This window comes from Mastacembelus armatus, chromosome 7 (assembly GCF_900324485.2).
Source record: "Mastacembelus armatus chromosome 7, fMasArm1.2, whole genome shotgun sequence".
Taxonomy (NCBI): Eukaryota; Metazoa; Chordata; class Actinopteri; order Synbranchiformes; family Mastacembelidae; genus Mastacembelus; species Mastacembelus armatus.
The window spans coordinates 15712646-15729614 of NC_046639.1; the positions used below are offsets into that span (position 1 = coordinate 15712646).

General features: G+C 37.8%; 3 protein-coding genes across 7 annotated transcripts in view; 1 reads left to right on the forward strand and 2 right to left on the reverse strand.

Moving 5' to 3' along the window:
* Window positions 1–31: 31 nt before the first annotated feature.
* On the reverse strand, window positions 32–6930 carry nmnat1 (nicotinamide nucleotide adenylyltransferase 1). Its single transcript, XM_033325314.1, has 9 exons — window positions 6858–6930; window positions 6471–6605; window positions 5486–5669; window positions 4677–4801; window positions 3170–3569; window positions 1490–1566; window positions 1018–1196; window positions 786–887; window positions 32–644 (listed from the first exon to the last, which is right to left on the reverse strand). The coding sequence occupies exons 2-9, from the start codon at window positions 6583–6585 to the stop codon at window positions 594–596; spliced, it is 1233 nt and encodes a 410-aa protein (XP_033181205.1). The 5' UTR covers window positions 6586–6605; window positions 6858–6930; the 3' UTR covers window positions 32–593.
* A 25-nt stretch (window positions 6931–6955) lies between these two features.
* Window positions 6956–9834, forward strand: lzic (leucine zipper and CTNNBIP1 domain containing). 2 transcript variants are annotated; one of them, XM_026331620.2, is made up of 7 exons: window positions 6956–7205; window positions 7441–7612; window positions 7787–7922; window positions 8065–8163; window positions 8307–8402; window positions 8646–8727; window positions 8820–9834. In XM_026331620.2, exons 2-7 carry the CDS (start codon window positions 7512–7514, stop codon window positions 8873–8875), a joined length of 570 nt encoding a protein of 189 aa, XP_026187405.1. In that variant the 5' UTR covers window positions 6956–7205; window positions 7441–7511; the 3' UTR covers window positions 8876–9834. The 2 variants fall into 2 exon arrangements, with proteins under 2 accessions (XP_026187405.1, XP_026187404.1); XM_026331619.2 differs by having other exon boundaries at window positions 6964–7205; window positions 7469–7612.
* Window positions 9835–10370: 536 nt separating this feature from the next.
* clstn1 (calsyntenin 1) overlaps window positions 10371–16969 on the reverse strand; it is a 33713-nt gene continuing 27114 nt past the window's right edge. For all 4 annotated transcript variants that reach the window (XM_026331616.1, XM_026331617.1, XM_026331615.1 and 1 more), the window contains 5 exons: window positions 16432–16602; window positions 15885–16030; window positions 15568–15703; window positions 14522–14706; window positions 10371–13788 (listed from right to left, as the gene is read on the reverse strand). In XM_026331616.1, the coding sequence (XP_026187401.1) occupies window positions 13594–13788; window positions 14522–14706; window positions 15568–15703; window positions 15885–16030; window positions 16432–16602 (833 nt within the window). In that variant the 3' untranslated portion in view covers window positions 10371–13593. The remainder of the gene's footprint in view (window positions 13789–14521; window positions 14707–15567; window positions 15704–15884; window positions 16031–16431; window positions 16603–16969) is intronic.

Sequence of the window (16969 nt, forward strand, 5' to 3'; positions counted from 1 at the left end):
ATTTTATTATGGAAAACCGACATAGAAAAGATGCTGTTTAAGATTTATTTTAAAAATGTATTATTACACAAATCTAACATAAAGCACGACTGTATTTCAAAACATTTACACCTCACTTTACACGATGGTTTGGTCATACCAATAATAATATCTGTTTATTAATACTTATTTATACTTAGGTTATTTTACCAGTTGCCCAATGAAATACCAGATAAACAATATCAGTGTAAAAAGTGTAAGAATACGTTATCTCTAGTTTGTCTGATTTTAAGGAAACATTAGGAATCAAATACAATCTGTTTTCAGCCAGCTGAAAGGAGACGTGAATGTGCTTGATGTTCACTATTTTTTAATCTGAGAACAAGCTCATCAATCTACAGATCAGTGTAGATCAGTATCTGACAAACGTGATGAAGTAATGCCATCTAGTGGTGCAAATCCATAACCTGACAGGAAAGACTTTTCAAGTGAATCCAGTATTAAATGTTACTGCAGAGCAAATACCACAAAACTATCGGCTCTACATAACACATTAGGCCTTTGATCACAGTGTAACTTTTCCACAAATATGGCTTTTATTCCTCTTCACTGATTTACTTCTTCTTAAAAACCTGACTGCAGACTTCCCCTTCACAGAACAGGTCCTGGTAACAGGTCATACAAATATGAAGTAAGTACAATATCTTTAGATGGGATAAGAATATAAATGTGGGAAAGTTAATCATCATAGTTCTGTGAATTATGTGTAAGAAATATGAATAAAATGTCCATATTCGTATTCCTACCAGATGCAGCTTGTCATCTTCAATCCAATGAGCCCAGCCCCGGTTCTTCTTCTCTCCAATCTGCTCACACACCATTTTATTCCCTTCCCATGTCACCAGTGACTGTACAGATAGTAAAAGAGAGTGTGTACATCCCTAAAGTTTTAATTACAAAATAAAAGGTAAAACATGTCAAACATATCTACAAAACACTTGCAGCCATGATTGTTGTTTAGAAGTCATTCATCTGCACCTTCACATTTCTGTTGTCCAGTCCGCGAGTAAACTCCTCAAACTCCTGACCCATTCTGAAAGAAACTGTGTAGTTTCGAAAGGTGCTTGTGGTTTTGATGATGTACTCATCCCCCTGCTGCTCAATCACTTTCTTCAGCTTTAACTTCAGAGCAATCTTTCGTAGCTGAGGGCTGATGCCTGGAAAGGCAGACATGTGTTTTACCTGAATATATAAGGTACAAATATAGGGGATGTAATACACACATGGACTACAAGTACCTTATTCACCTCACATAGTCTCATGCATACCCTAAATAGTTCTGATACAACACTTTTCCCACACTGTGAAAATGCATTTCACTGCCAGCACTCTGCATACATTTTACAGCAGAAATAAAAACACCAGTATTTGATACAGATGTATCAAATGTTTTAATAAACGTTTCATATTAGATAATAATCTTAGGCTCAAACATTCTTTAAAAACTTACCCAGCGCAACCATGTAGCCCTCAAGGTTGACATTGCTGATAATATCCCATGTACCACAGAGGTTGGCTGGCATTTTACTGATTTATTTCCTCTTTCCTCCTGTGTTTCAGTGAAGTTTCCTCACACTGCAGGACTGATGAGGTGCTCTCAAAAGTGGCTGAGACAATGCTGCTTTACAGGAGACCTGGAGGTATAAATATAGGTATGCGCTTAACCGTATTCGCTGTCTCCTCAGGATTACTGTGTGCAAGGATGAGGGCGGTGCTCATAGCATTGTCAGGGTGTAGATGGGAAAACAGACATGTCTGACTAGTCCCACTGCAGTCCATGGAATAATAAAATGCCTTATACTTACCTGTCTCAGGTGCTGCACGTTAATTTTATACATATGCAAATACATGGACTATGATCCTTGCTTCATTTTCTCAGATCTTGTTGCAAGAGTAGACAGATTTGTTGAGGTTACTGACATCTGTGTAAAATAAGTCCTACTTTTAAATTGTGAAAATCTTAACGATGGAATAAACGTCTGGCTTAAATGCTAATAGGAATCAAACATCTGCTATTTTTATAAAGATGACCTCTTAGTGCAGTGAGAAAAAAAACTTGACGTTGGTATGCAGCATAGAAGGTACTGATACAACTCCAGCTTCAAAGAAAGTAAAACAAAGTTGTCAGATTTCATGCTTGCACCTTCAGCTAAGCAGCAGGTATGCCACTTGGTCATTATGTAAGAAAATCTAGTCGGGACTGTTTTTAAGACAAGACTCTACATGTACATAAACTTGTCAAAGGTACTTGACACAGACATTCATCAACTGTTCAGTAGGATATGCATGACTTTGTGATGTAGTCTTAAAGCAGATATTATTGAATTCACCTTTTAAATTTGACTAATATATTTAGTTTTTTGATCAATAAAGTACGAACTCTGATACCAATGGAATATAATCAGTTTTACCAATGGAATATAATCAGTTTTACTTTCATTTCAACACATTTCTTTCACAACGAATCTTTAGTTGGCTTCAGTTTCTTATTTCAGACTTTGTCGTCTGTCAGTTATCACCACACTTCCAAGTTAAGCTTGTTTGCCGTCAGGATTGATTGTATTATTGTTACAGCAATTAAAAGCTTGCAAGATAGAAACAAAGAAGCTGTTTACTTCATTTCCAGCAAATACAAATCACATCTTTAATTTTGAAATCTGCAGCACTGAGCAAACATGTTTAAAATACATTGCCTGCTTTTAGGTTTTGTCTCAGAAAGTGCATGGAAAAGTTAACAAACGAACGAACTTACTGTATCAAGTAGGAAAGAACTTCCACTAACATTAAAAAAAACTAACACTCATTCTACATATCTCCAAACAATGTGCACTAACCTTTTCACGTAAAATTGTGAATTCCTAGTTCAATAACCACACAGCACATTTATATGAGAGTTAATTGATCATCATGCTGGTTAAACTGCTGTTCAGTTCTTTTTCTGACTCATGTACACACACACAAACTACAAAATTCACTTCACTCAGTAGTCTATGAAAATGTATCCTCTTGAAAACACAGACTCCCTAGAAAAGGCTCTTGCGTAGTGTAGGCACTGGTGGAAGTTTAAATGTCTGATGTTCGATTTGTTTCAAATTCACAGTAAAGCCACAGCATTACTTCATTGCTTCCTCAGCTTGAGGAGGCACCCGTGTATCTCTGAAGCGGTGCTAGAACTACATCAGCATTTTTCTGCTCGCTCTCTGCACTGTAGAGGTCATGCTCGTGTATGTAGTAAACCACTGCATCTGGCAATAGGTACCTGACGCTATGACCTCGGCGAAGTGCCCGGCGCACATGAGTGGCTGAGATCTCGTTGGTCACCCACTCATGGACCACGTGGATGTTCTTGCGATACTTCCACAGTGTGTCTGATTTGTGGATAAAAGAATAGGGGTCATTGCCACTGCGGGTAATGCAAACCAGTCCATAGCAGCCCACAATCTCAGTGATATCGTCCTGCTTCCATAGATTGGGTGTCTCAAAGGACTGCAGGACATCAGCCCCACACAGCAACATCAGTTGTGGGCTCCCTGTTATGGAAAGACAACACTTTATCATAATAAACCGTATCTGGATGCAGCTTCCCTCAACAAAGATGCTTACAGGGAAAAGACAGCAGCAAACAATTAATACAAAAGCAAATTGAAACAAATGTATTGTATGAATGTGAGATCATAAAACAAATGACACAGTCAACCACAAAAGATTAAAAATGTAAGAAAAAAAGAGGATAGGATAAGGGTTTATGAGAGCTTTCTGACAAAAAAATGGTTTAACAAGAGATTTGAAGGACATGGCATTCTTTCATAACATCACAACCTAGAACCTAATCTCAGTATTTACTTAGTAGTAATGAAAGTCAGTGCTCTCTGTCAGGAGACAATGACTTGGAAAATATTACAGCAAGTTTACAGTTTTGTAATGCATTAAGTTTCTGCAGACTCTTTTATAAACATACTGTAGTTAAGTGTAGGGCTGCAACTACTTATTATTTTCATGATCAATTCTGTTTCATTATCTATCTGCGTTAACTTTCCCATTAATTTCTAGTCTATTTTTAGTTTATGTCTTGCTCTGTCCAAACAGGGATATTCATTTACAATGACAGACAAAGAAAAGCAGCAATGCCTCTGATTTGAGAGACTGGGATTTAAAAATTACTCTTATTTTATACATTATTTTTAAGATATTGAAATGATTCAGTAACCAAAGAAGTTGATTATTTTTGTAGATGTGGACATGATAGATATGCACACAGTTAAGAAATTCTTGTCACTAAAAGACTGTTGTAAAATCAGGTACTAAACTAGAATATTAGGTTCTGGCTTTGCCACTGACGCACACCAACTGTTTTGCTTCTTTTACCTCTGAATGCTCATCTCTTGCTCACCACTACACCTTTCTTGCCTTTACTAAAGGGTGTGGAATAGGGTGTCACCCTCCACACCCTGAGTATCCACACCTTTAAAACACTGTCTACTGTTATTAAGTTAAACTGCATACACTAAACTGTGAATACAGCAGCATGATGAGACTTGTTGCTTGTCTGCAATCAGGGATTGGAAAAGGGAGGAGTTAAGTATAGGATAGAGAGCAATATCTATGTTAGAGGTTATGCATAGCTGTACATGACTTACCTCTCCTTTTCAGGTGAGCTGAACCTTCAAAATAATTCTCCTCTATGCGTCTCTTTTTGGTATACTTGACTGTGTCCACATCATCTTTGTTCTGCTCTGCCTCAAGCAGTTCCTCATAGTGATGCCTAGGTGAATACACATAAAAAGAATATAGTGTAACAATAGTTAATTTTGACATATCAAAACTCAGTGTTTACCATTCAAAACATATTAGTCAAACTGGATTTATGATTCAAGTTTTCCACTTCCAATTTGTGCTCTGGAAATTGTCTTTGTCTGTAGTGTCATTTTGCCTTAAGATAAATTTTAGCATCTGCAGAATGCAGCTGAAAGTCTTTACGAAACATATCAAAGCAATTACTTTCCCCAAACCTGAAAACTATACATATATATACCTGGAACCCTTTCGCCACGTATTGGCAGCAAATGTGAACCTCTGACAGGTGACAGTTACTATAATGCTTAAAGAATTCAGATAACATCAGTAGGACTCTATCATTTGTTAACCTTTGTGCCATCGCAATTCCACTATCAATCACTTGTACTTAAAGACCACATCATATCTTAAACTGCTTGAGAGTCTACTTGTAAGTCATTAGATTACCAGTGTTTAGAGATTTGACAAATGAGTGCTTTAGAGTGACATCACTGACAAAGAAGAAGTAGAGGAAATTATACAGCAGGAAAAAGCTACAGGTCTAACAAGTGTTTCAACTTCTTTGGAAGACTTCCCTTACACCTGCAGTAACTAAAAAAAGTAATCTAGCCTGTTGCAAGCACACAAATCACCAAAACACATAAGCCCTTACCGAATAACTTTAACTGTCTCCACCCACTCGGGCTGCAAGCTCTCCCAGGAATCTACTGTGATCCAGTCTGAGTTCTCTGTGGCCAATCTGGCCATTTCCAGGCGATGGCAGGCCTCAACCAGTCCCTTCTTCTTATAGCCATCACCCACTGGAGAGATTATGCCTTTCACCACCTTGTACTGACCTGAGGCACAAAGAAATACGTGCGATACAGGGTGATAAAGAGCAGTTAAGTATAGTATTAGCCACACAGAGTGCACACGACTGTAAAACCCATATGATGATTTAACAAGAATAAAGGCTGACTCATACAATTCAAGTGTTCAACCTCTAGTGGAATCTAGAACAGGTGAAATATATCTCGTGCACTATTTTCACTCTCACAGACTGTTTTCAATCTGTAAAGCACTTTAAATTACATAATCTGTGTGAATGGTGCTATATAAATAAAACTTGATTGATTGATTGATTGTCAAACCAAAATGCTTCAGTATCTCCATTTTCTGTTACTTAGCACATCTACAACTACTTCCTTTCAAAGGGAATGCATTAAGGTTTTAATCCTCTCATTTGTTTAACAGCTTTAACTAAGTTTAAAATTAAGAATACAAAACTTAATATTGTACTGTAAAATATGATGCATGGTTGCAGTTTAAATCTACCAGTATATAAACAGCCACATTATTAAAATCTTCCTACACTTTTATATATTAGTAATAATAATCTAATAATTTAACACATTATTTACTAAAGAAACTGTAGAAAGATTATGAATGTAGAACCATTTGGTATGTGGACTGCACATATGTAGCATTTTATTCCCAAATACGTTTGTTTCTCTTTCATTCTTTTACACACACACACACACACACACACACACACACACAGAGTGAGTTACTATGCCTGGACTCTACACTGGGAGCAAGTTGGAGTGTCGTGCACACAGTAAAATATCTAAAAATATCTAACTCCAATTTCATTCAACCTGTGTCTTCCAGATGATCTCGGGCCAGTTCAAACATCCTCAGGTGCATGCTGGTGATGGGGTTGAAAGACCCGCAGGACAGCAGGACCACTTTGGTGACAATCTGACCCTCCATGCTTCATGCTGCGACTGGATCTACACAACAGCGACGCATATGTTGAACAAAGTCTGTAGTTAGTTACAAGCGTATATTAAATGTTAGCGTCATGTAACGTTAGCGCCTTAGCCAACGTTAGCTAAGTTAGCTTCCCCGCAACAAATAACTAGGCAATGCGAGCTCGATCCCTGATATCGTGATAAACGTACAAGTCTCTCAAGCAGAAAACACTCTCGCAGTTTTGACAGCGAGTTTGGATAGTGAAATCAAGCAAATAATCTTTGTAATACCAGAACAAATTGCGGGAATGAGCTGCTCTAATGTCACGTCTGCTTCTTTTACGGACGTACACGTCACGCTACGATCCTGAAAGCTGATTGGCCAGATTCGAGCAGGAAACTGACAGCCGCACCCACGCTCGACAAGCTGCGTTCACGATCACAAGTCCCCAAAACCACAAACGCCTCGACAAACACAAAATATTTTTAACTGATTTAAAAGGAAAAAAAAATAGTTTTTGTTTGAGCATTTTAATTAATTTAAATAATTCGATTTTAATTCGATGGCACATTTGTCAAATTGACGCATGTATTTAGCTAACTTATCGCACGACTGATTTTCAACTGTTTACAGCACTGGTGAGATGTTTTCTTTTAGCATGCAAGCTAGCTATTCAGCTAACTATACAACTTTAACAAAGGCAAATAGATTCATCCACAGACTGTCAGTATAGTTGTCCGGTAGCGTGTTTTGTTGTAATGCCAGTTCCATTTGTTGTTCATTAGCTACAGCAGTCTACAAATAGCATGCTAGGTCGACGTTATGCTGTTATTGTTACAGGTGACTTAGGGCATACTACAAAATAATTTTTAGTATGTCTGGTTTTCCTGTGAATTCTCAGTCTTCTTAGGTTGGAGGTAGAGTATAGTGGTGTATAACCAAGGATGGCTTCTCGTGGGAAATCAGAAACTGGAAAACTGAGGCAAAACATGGAAGAGCAGCTTGACAGACTGATGCAGCAGCTCCAGGATCTGGAGGAATGCAGGTGCAAAGTGGAGAAATCCATTAAACACACCGATGTAGAGTCCCTTAACATTTGACGTGGTATAACTGGTAGGCTAAGGAATTATCAAATATATATACTAGAAAATTCTAAAAAGGATGTGATTGATTTACTTGTGCTGCTGAAAGTTTCTCATCCTTTCATTGTTTATTCCAGAGAAGAACTGGATGAGGAAGAATACGAGGAGACAAAAAAGGAAACCTTGGAACAGCTGAGTGAATTCAATGACTCTCTGAAGAAGATAATGACTGGAGACATGACACTTGTGGATGAACTCGGTGGAATGCAGCTGGTATGGATAGTTAAACAATAAAGTACTACTACTGTGTATTAAGGCTGGTGTAAAAAGGTTATAGAAGACATAACATCATCAGGTATATATGCAGTGATCTCTAATTATACTTTGTTTTTTACAATGTCTTTGTCTTCATCAGGCAATCCAGGCTGCCATCAGCCAAGCATTCAAAACCCCAGAGGTGATACGACTTTTTGCTAAGAAGCAGCCAGGACAGTTGAGAACCAGACTAGCAGAGGTTTGAACGACAACATCATAGACATTTTTTTTTGTTTGTTTGTTTAATGCAGATCTGTATAGTCAATTCAAATACTTAGTAATTTTTATCTGTATATTGCTTGGCCTGATAATTGTCTGAATGGTGTGTGACATTCTGCACAGATGGACCGTGATGTCATGGTAGGGAAACTGTCGCAGGGCATGTACACGCAGCAGAAAATGGAAATCCTCACAGCCTTGAGAAAACTGGGGGAGAAGGTGAGGATCGCTTACAGCATGCAAGGGGATGTTTTTCCATGGGTTCAGGGATGACTCAGTGGCTTGTGCTCAAGAGTCAACGAGTCCTCTTAAAGCTGCACTGGCTCATTTTAATCATTTAGGTGTCACTAAGCTGACAGCCAAGTAAACACAAAAGACCTGATTCTTTTTTCGGTCATGTGATGCACAGAAATTAACAACACATCTTTTCTTTTCTTTTTTTTTTTTTTGCTGGTCCAACAGCTTACTTCAGCGGACGAGGCTTTTCTCACTGAAAATGCCACAGCTCTTCTTAGCCAGTTTGAAAAAGTGACTGCAAATTTGGGTGAGAACAGACGATGATTTCACCAGAATGCTTATATACACAAATTATTAGACAAACGTCCATATTTATCTGCTTTTTCTTTTCTTTTTCAGGGTCTGAAGACAAAATTATGGCTTTAGCTAGCTCTGGTGTCAAAACCGAGGCATAGCAATTCTACAGAATGTTAATTTTAACTTTAGCTCTGTGTCTTTGTTTTTATCAAGAAAGAAATGTGCCAATGGATCATCAATATTGTAAATAATCAGAGCACTTGTAAGCGCTACTGAAAGTTCTAACACTTATTAATATTATTGTTTTATAGCCCTCAACTTTAGTAAATGTCTTTTATTCGTCCAGAAAAGTGTACAACTGTATTATAGGTACGAGCATGTGATTTGTTTAATATGAAGACATGTATGAATGTAGAGGAGAGTCCAGTATTCTGTTGTGATTTGTGCTGTATTTCTTAACCGGGTTGTTTTTTTTTAGTATGAGTGCCGCAAATGGTCGAGATATAATTTTATTTTTATTTCTTAATTGCGTACAGAGATTGGACAAAATAACAGATATATGATAATCACACCTTTAACTTTAGGATTTTAAAGCAGTCAAGCAGCAGATACATCGAAACAGCACCTAAAGCTTCAGGATGTCAGTAACAATAGGTTTAAAACTGTCGAACAAAATACATGCACAATAAAAGTCACAGCTTTGTTATAATAGCGTAGCATAGTAGATTTTCTTATCTCTCAAAAATATTAACTTTATACAGAAAATCTTGTAAATCAGAACCAGCAATTTAAAAGTTAATATTTGTGCAAATTTAGTATTAAGATGCACACAAACATGATCAGAGAGGTTTCTGACCAGTTTGGGTGCAATGTGAAACAGATTTGTTTGCCATCTGTTAATTGTGTCAGTCAGTTTGATGAGTAGTTTCTGTGATCGTTTTAACAATCAAGGAACATGAGGCCACTGCAGTTGCAGCCTGCACTGTTCAGTGTCCTCGCAAATTAAAAACTCTTGCATCTCTTCAATCAGTTAGAAATGCTGCCGTGCAGAAAATGTAGTTTATTTTCACCTTCTGTACATCTGAAATAAATAAGGGATGATAATCTTTGAGTTGTATTCGGCACCCATTTAATAACCTTTGAGCACTACACTGTTATATTCTAGGTATTTATATTGTAGATTGTCAGCTGTCAGTTATTTTGTCCATTCTCTTTAAAATCATAAGCATCAAGCATTTCAAATGGTGATTAGATTGACAACAGAACTTTCACATTTGCAGTGATCACAGTGTTGCATTATAATTTATCTTCAGGTTTGACTGGTTAAAATTATTTTGAGCTTTTTGTTTACAGCAATAATCGATGAATATTCAGCTTTTAAGTGATGTAACTTTGAATGTGACAAGAAAAAAAAAAAACAATAGTAAATGATTTTTATGTTGTAATTACTGGCTGAATTTGTTCTACCTGAGAAATGTCATTAGACCTTTTACTTCTGGAATTTTATTTCCACCACAAGAGGGCACTAATGCTCAAGATTTAAAATACTTTCAGTAGTACTACTTAGGGCGTGTACCACCAGCACCATGTTTAGACTAGTGATATACTGAGTATGAGCAGTGATTTAAGGAAAACAAGAACATAAGGAAGTTATACCCCATCTCATCATCCTTTATTTTGTTTATGAGCAATCATCAACTTCACTACAATTTGCCTTTCAATTGGTAGAAAAGTGAGAGCAGCTCCAACAAGCACAAAGGAAGCATCCAACCGTTCTGAAAACATATTGACCTTCCATTTTGAACAAATTTTTAAAAGAAAACAAACAAAAAATACCTGGAGTGTCGTGGACATGTGAAACAAGACGATCTGAGAATCAGTAGTGGATCACATCTCCTTTCTTACTCCAGTCTCACAACCCGACATGGAACATACATAAACGTGTGGTTCATGCAAAGTAAATTCCCCTTACATCTTAGTGTTATTACAGTATGGCTGCATTTCAGTTTGTTAGGCAGTGACATTCAACTCAACCAACTTACACTTAGCTCAGGGGGTGATCAGAAAGCATATAACCCAGAAAACTGGATGTGGTGTGGTCACCGTTTGGAGACTTCAGTCACTGTGCACATATCAGTGACCCATGGCATTGTACTTGAATCTGTAGATGAAATGTGAATATCAAATGTTTGACATAATGAAACCATGAGAATTTCAGCACTGACAGGCTCATACATTTGTGAATTTCATGCTGCCCTCAAAATCATTTCTCAACAACTCAGGCATTAGGACACTGTTCAAAATTACCTTCCACTATACACAAACAGGTCGATTAACAGTATACCCATGTATGCTGCCAAAGCAATGTCATTATTATGTACTGTACATAATTTTAAAGATGGATTCTGTCAATGATTTAGTACAATATCTATAGAAGATACAATATGAATCTACTTCCTCTACACATCAACATGGACACATGACATCTATGTAAAACATTTGTCACCTTTAATAAAACTAGCAGTGGACTATTGTTACGACAAACTGAAAGAAAATGCAATCCCCAGCTGTGTAAGAAAGCTAGCATTAAATGAATACAAATTAATAAAACACAAAATCGCCACAAATAAAAGAGCATGGATGACTGTTTTTGTTAGACCTGCTAAAAGGTCTGATCAGCAAAAGGCACTCCCATCTCAGCCGGCTCAGACCATTTTAACTCCAAGTCCAAGTCATCGCTGAGGGGAGACTGTTCACTATATTTCCACAACAGACTTGTAGAAGTCATAAATTTAACTGAACTTAAAATCAAATGCAACTGTGCAACCCAAACATAGCCTGGAAACGGTCTCCTAAAAGTCCTTTAATGTGTTTCTGAATGAACAGAGTTTTGGCCTCTTAAAATAGATTTGCATGCAAAAATAGGAGACCAACATTTCTACTCCTGGCATTGCCACTGTTCACTGCAGTGCCCCAAATCTGATCAGCTTTAATGAATGCAGGTTTGGAAATGTTTACATTTTACTTGGTACCCAACAACAACATGAGACAAACGCTAAATAGTTAATTGTGATGGTACATTTGTATCTGGTTTTGTGAAAGATATATACATCCATGATGGACATCAGTGTCTGAAAGGAGGTTTGACACATTTTCCCAATCAATTGTATAGGCTTTATACTAATACCAGAAGGAAAATAAGTTTACCAAATGTAAACAAATATCTTAACACCTCTACAGTAAATTTCAATGTACAATAAAATCTAGTGGTCTACTGCAAGAAATAATAATTTTAAGATTCAAACAAGAGTATTCATTTTTAAAATGTTTTCCTATTGTAGAATATGCAGGTATATCCTCAGCTGTAACTCAATGAAGTACAATAAAGACTGGGCTTATTTTGCAATAAGAAACCCTTTTAAAAAAATGCATCAAATATGTATTACTATTTCAGGTCAAATAGCAGTGTCATTGAAAAATAAAGTTGCCACAACGCAATCCTGAGAAGTAATTTAATTTCACTTCTCTCCTCAAAAACAATGCCAGCAATTGCACTACATAACCAGTCTTTTATAAATCTGCTTCTTCGTTAGTTTAAAAGATTTTTTACCATTCCTGCTCGTGTGAATACTGCAGGAGTGGGTCAGAGATACACCTCTATTAGAAGCTGCAGAGGAAATCTCTTTACTTGTCCAAATATACTGGCAGAAATGTTAGTACCCATATTTCAATATCAAGAAGACTACAGTACCTGCTGGCCTGGTGTTGTACCATTCAATACAAAATGCTGATTTGTACATTAGCATTTGTCTGTTTATGCTTCCTCTGAACAAAAAGAAAACCCCTTCTGTACAACAGTGAGATCTATTGGGAATGGAATACATAGAGCATTGCCACCTGTGCAAGCAAAGCAACTGACAATCATCATGGCCTGCCTACGAGAAAGAAAAAAATAAAAAATAAAAAAAATTCCTCTTTGAAAAAACGAAAAGACAAAATGGACACCTCTTTGTCATGGAAACCTCTGCTTAACAGTCCTGGGTTTCTCGTCATGAAGCAGACATTTTTGTACAAGCATGATGGAAGAGCTTTTGCGGAAATTCAGCAACATGCTAGATCCTCTGTGACACAAATATTCTACATTACATACTGCGTCATTTTAGATATTGGACCCTGTTGAGTAGGCCTTCACAAACACATTGACTAATTACATGATTTCTTCATATTTACAAAATCTTTAAAAAGCAATTTATCTCTCTACACATATGATGTCTCAAATATCCTCATGCACTAAGAAGAAAAGAAAAATGCGGTCTACTTATTTGAAAGCATTATTTTCTTTTACTGTGGACTACAAGTCAAGAAAACTCAAGTCAAAGCTTTATGTGAGTTCAGCGGCAAACAAATCTAAAAGCATTAAGTAAGAATATACATCAGGAAAAATGGTCTGAATGAAAAAAAATTTCTCCATTTGAAAAGCCTTACCTCTGAGAGAAACTAAAAAGTGCAGGGTAGGCTTCCTCACACAATTAAAAACGAATATAGGCCAAGTTTTCCTGGGAATTAAAATATAATAAATAAAAAAATAAAAAGTGAAAATCAGCAATCCGGTGATGACTACACTACACTGAGTACCAACACGAAAATGACAATAGGAAAGCCTTGACCATATAGATGCTGAAGAAAATGTTTATCTTTTTGTATTTTTGTTTAACATTATGGCTCCTTCAACGTGAAACTGCAAGGGGGAGGGGGCATATGTGAAGCAGTGAGTATGACAATCTGTGTGTGAACTGGTGATGTGTGCGTGTGTGTGTGTGTGAGGCCTTGTGTTGAGTATTATGGGTGTCTGTTGGTGTATGTGTGTGTGTGTGTTTTAGTAGGTGAGAGTGGAGTCGTCCCACTCCAGCTGCTGCTGTCTACTGGCCCCCTGCTGGTCCTCCGGCTCCCCACCCTCCTCGTCTTCGCTGCTCTCTGACTCGGCACTTGTGATGTCATCTTCCTCCTCTCCATCCTCGCTCTCCTCCTCCTCTTCCTCTTCCTCCTCACTGCTGTGCTGGTCCTCGTACGTCTATGGCGGAGACAGGGAGAGGGATTGTTTCTGAGGTCACTTAACGAGACAAGAATCTATACATTGCTCCTTCATGTGTTATAGCTTCATTATTTTTAATGTACTGTGTTTCTGCTGTAGGCAGGATGGCATGTTTTATTAAGTATCAACACACTCTAACATCATGTTCATGTTAAATGTTTCTGCAGGGTCACTAACTAACTGTCAGGAAATAACTAATTATACTGTACATTCAGTTAGCTGCAAGCCCCAACAGTATTTAAAAAAGCCATGAATCCACCAGTACAAATATTTATATCCTGTTCATAAGCTCACTCGATGATTACATAATTTCACTTCAGACTTTTGGACAACATAGATAAGGGTGCCGCTTTCTGTCTGAGGCATTAAAAAAAAAAAAAAAACTCAAAATCTCCAGTTTTCCTGAGATTAGCCATCTGCCCAAAAATAATTCCAAATATAATTGTTGTATTTGAATTAGCAAGGTACAGTAAAGCTCCGGAGATATCTATAACAAAATCTCTCCCCAAATCTCCAAAGAAGTGTCATCAGGAAATCTCGGATAAAACTAGGGCACAGTCGCAACATCACCCAGAGAGCTTTAGTTGGTGAAAAGCTGTCTAGGCTGCGACACAACCTTATTCTGTGGGGAAGAGAAACTGACGACAGCTTTTTCCTGGCTTATCACCATACATGCTCCCTCTTTTTACACCCTGCAAACACTGTCTTTTACCTCCATGGGGTTGACGGTGATGGTGAGGGCTGAGTCGTCCCAGTCCATCTCGTTCTCTTTGCCGTTCTCCTGGTCTCTCATGGTGCGCTGGTGTGCAGCTCGGATGCGGAACACACCCAGGATGATCATAAACACCAGGAAGCTAACGCACACGACGATGACAATGGTGGCAGCGCTGGGAACCACTGTGAGGAAGCAAACAATCAAACAAACACAAAACGACAGGTAGATATAAAATGTGTTCAATTTGCACATGGGCACATAAAAACTCTGTTGCAGCTTTGTGTGAAGAGAAACAGCTTCCACGTCTGTCTGAGGGCATTTCAGAGGTTTTAGTTTTATGGTGTGCCAGCACTGATGGTAATGGGCTCTTAGTGCAGCCGCAGATCAACGCTTCCTGCAGCTCTAGGTGTGTGTCTTTCTTTAAATAGCTTTGCCTGTCTCCTGCCAACCTGCTCCACTTTGCACCATATTAGCAGAAAAGGGCTTCTCTTGTGTGGTGGCAGGCTTAGTGATCCTGACAGCCTAATAGATTACTGAAGCTGGGAAATAAAAGGCTCCGCTCAGACATGGTCTGTACAGATGTCATAGACAGCACTCAAGTGTAATCCCTAAACTTGTGCCATTAGAAAACAGGAATCTACCAGTGTTTCATATGTGTCCTACTTCTGGTTAATAGACTATAATCCACCCGCATCAATTTGCAACACCAAATATTTTTTACAACACAACAATTAAACAGATTATTAGTTTAATAATGTTTGGGATTACGTTTACCAATTGTTGGAAGTTTCAGTAGCTGATTTAATAAAAAGTCAATTAAAAAAGGAAAAAGTTGAACAATTATTAATAAAGTCTCAGTACAGCTACAGCCCTTTCAAAAACCAAACCAAAACCTGTTTCAGTTGCACCAAAATTTGCTCGGTCTAACTGAAACAGAAAATCGACTTCAGATTCATTAAAGATAGGAGACAAGGAGAAACATGGAGAAAGGAGGAAAAACAAAAAACAAAAACATTTCACGTCAGACTCCAGTGTTTCTGTACCTGAGGCCTGGTGAGCGTTCACCAAGTTGTGACCAGACAGATCCACAGAAGCATGATGGATAGGGTTGATGAAGTTTGGCTGCACCATAGCATTGTTAGCATGTTCCACTGGACTGGCTGTGTGGATTACATTCACCTACAGACAAAAAACAAATTAAAAAAAAAAAAAAAAAACAAATGTAGACATAGAAACTCCACTTCAGATATACATCAAGTGTTCCGAGGACACACTGGATAAATTCAATGGCACAAAGGGGCATGACGTGCCTCCTGTGTTGCAAATGCGTCACTGTGATGTAACCGACAAATTGTCGTACCTCAACCTTGAAGTCGTTGCTGATGTAGCGGCCATTGAGTTCAGAGCAGACCAGCTTGAATTTCCTGTCAAAGAGAGCCTCCGTGTGCCAGTTCTTGTAACGAATGAGGTGCAGAACCTGCTCGTAGTTTGCCATCGTGTTCACACCTGGAACACACAGAAAGGAGGTTTCAGCAAAAAGAAATTTTATCAGCAAGTCCAGAAAGCATTACAATCTCTCCATATTAGAGGAAAACACAATAATGTTGCAGAATGTCAAGTTTTTTTCTAGATGATTTAGAAATTTGTCATTTAAAATGGATTTCACTGACTGACAGCAGATTTAATGTAGGTAATGAAAGGCTAAAATCTAAAATTGCGTGTCCATATGGACAAATTAGATGATTATACAGTTTTCATCAGTTCATTTTTGAGGTCTCAGAATTATACAAAAGATTTCCTTTCTATGTGAAGCTGCTCTTTTCTGCAAAGTTCTCATTATTTTTATCAGATGTCTGCATCTAGAAACCACAGCTGCATGCTAGTTCCGACGGCTCTGTGGTCTGTACCAGTGATGACGAGGCCCAGGTTAGAAGAGCTCATCTCCATGCCATGCTGCTGCAGTTGGGACATGTCCACCTCCAGGCTCTCATGCTCCCCGTCCAGCTCATCTCCCACCACAGTCACCTCACATGTGTCCAGGTTGTGCATAATTTCCTCAGACACCACTGTCTCTTGGACTAAATGAACAAGATAGAAAAAATATTAGATAAATTAGAATTAGAATTAAGCACTTTAGGTCTAGAGTTTTTTAGTTAGTGTGCATAAATAATAATAATAATAACAATAGAAAATAATAAAAGATGGGAAAAACATGACATTCTTATACGAAGACTGCTCTTGCATGTGCAAAACAGTCCACACGCTTCTGTCCAGTTAGAATCTTAATATTCCAGACTGGTTACAAAGAAGTTCAACTGTTACTCAAAAACTGAGATTAAGATAAGATTCAATTGAAACACTCAAAAAGTTTAAGGGTTTAGAAAGGAGGACGAAGAACAGAAAAAAACTAAGCACCCTAGATAACACAATATGGGCCACTGCAGT

What these genes read in the sequence shown, in the direction of transcription:
- lzic (XM_026331620.2), top strand. Translation starts at nt 7,512, where the DNA reads ATGGCTTCTCGTGGGAAATCAGAAACTGGAAAACTGAGGCAAAACATG. An exon ending in TGAGAACCAGACTAGCAGAG is followed by an intron (nt 8,164 to 8,306) that starts GTTTGAACGACA and finishes CATTCTGCACAG; the next exon opens with ATGGACCGTGATGTCATGGT. An exon ending in AAAAGTGACTGCAAATTTGG is followed by an intron (nt 8,728 to 8,819) that starts GTGAGAACAGAC and finishes TTTCTTTTTCAG; the next exon opens with GGTCTGAAGACAAAATTATG.
- nmnat1 (XM_033325314.1), bottom strand. Translation starts at nt 6,585, where the DNA reads ATGGAGGGTCAGATTGTCACCAAAGTGGTCCTGCTGTCCTGCGGGTCT. An exon ending in ACGGGTGCCTCCTCAAGCTG is followed by an intron (nt 1,567 to 3,169) that starts AGGAAGCAATGA and finishes GAAATAAATCAG; the next exon opens with TAAAATGCCAGCCAACCTCT. An exon ending in GGGCTACATGGTTGCGCTGG is followed by an intron (nt 1,197 to 1,489) that starts GTAAGTTTTTAA and finishes CTGCCTTTCCAG; the next exon opens with GCATCAGCCCTCAGCTACGA.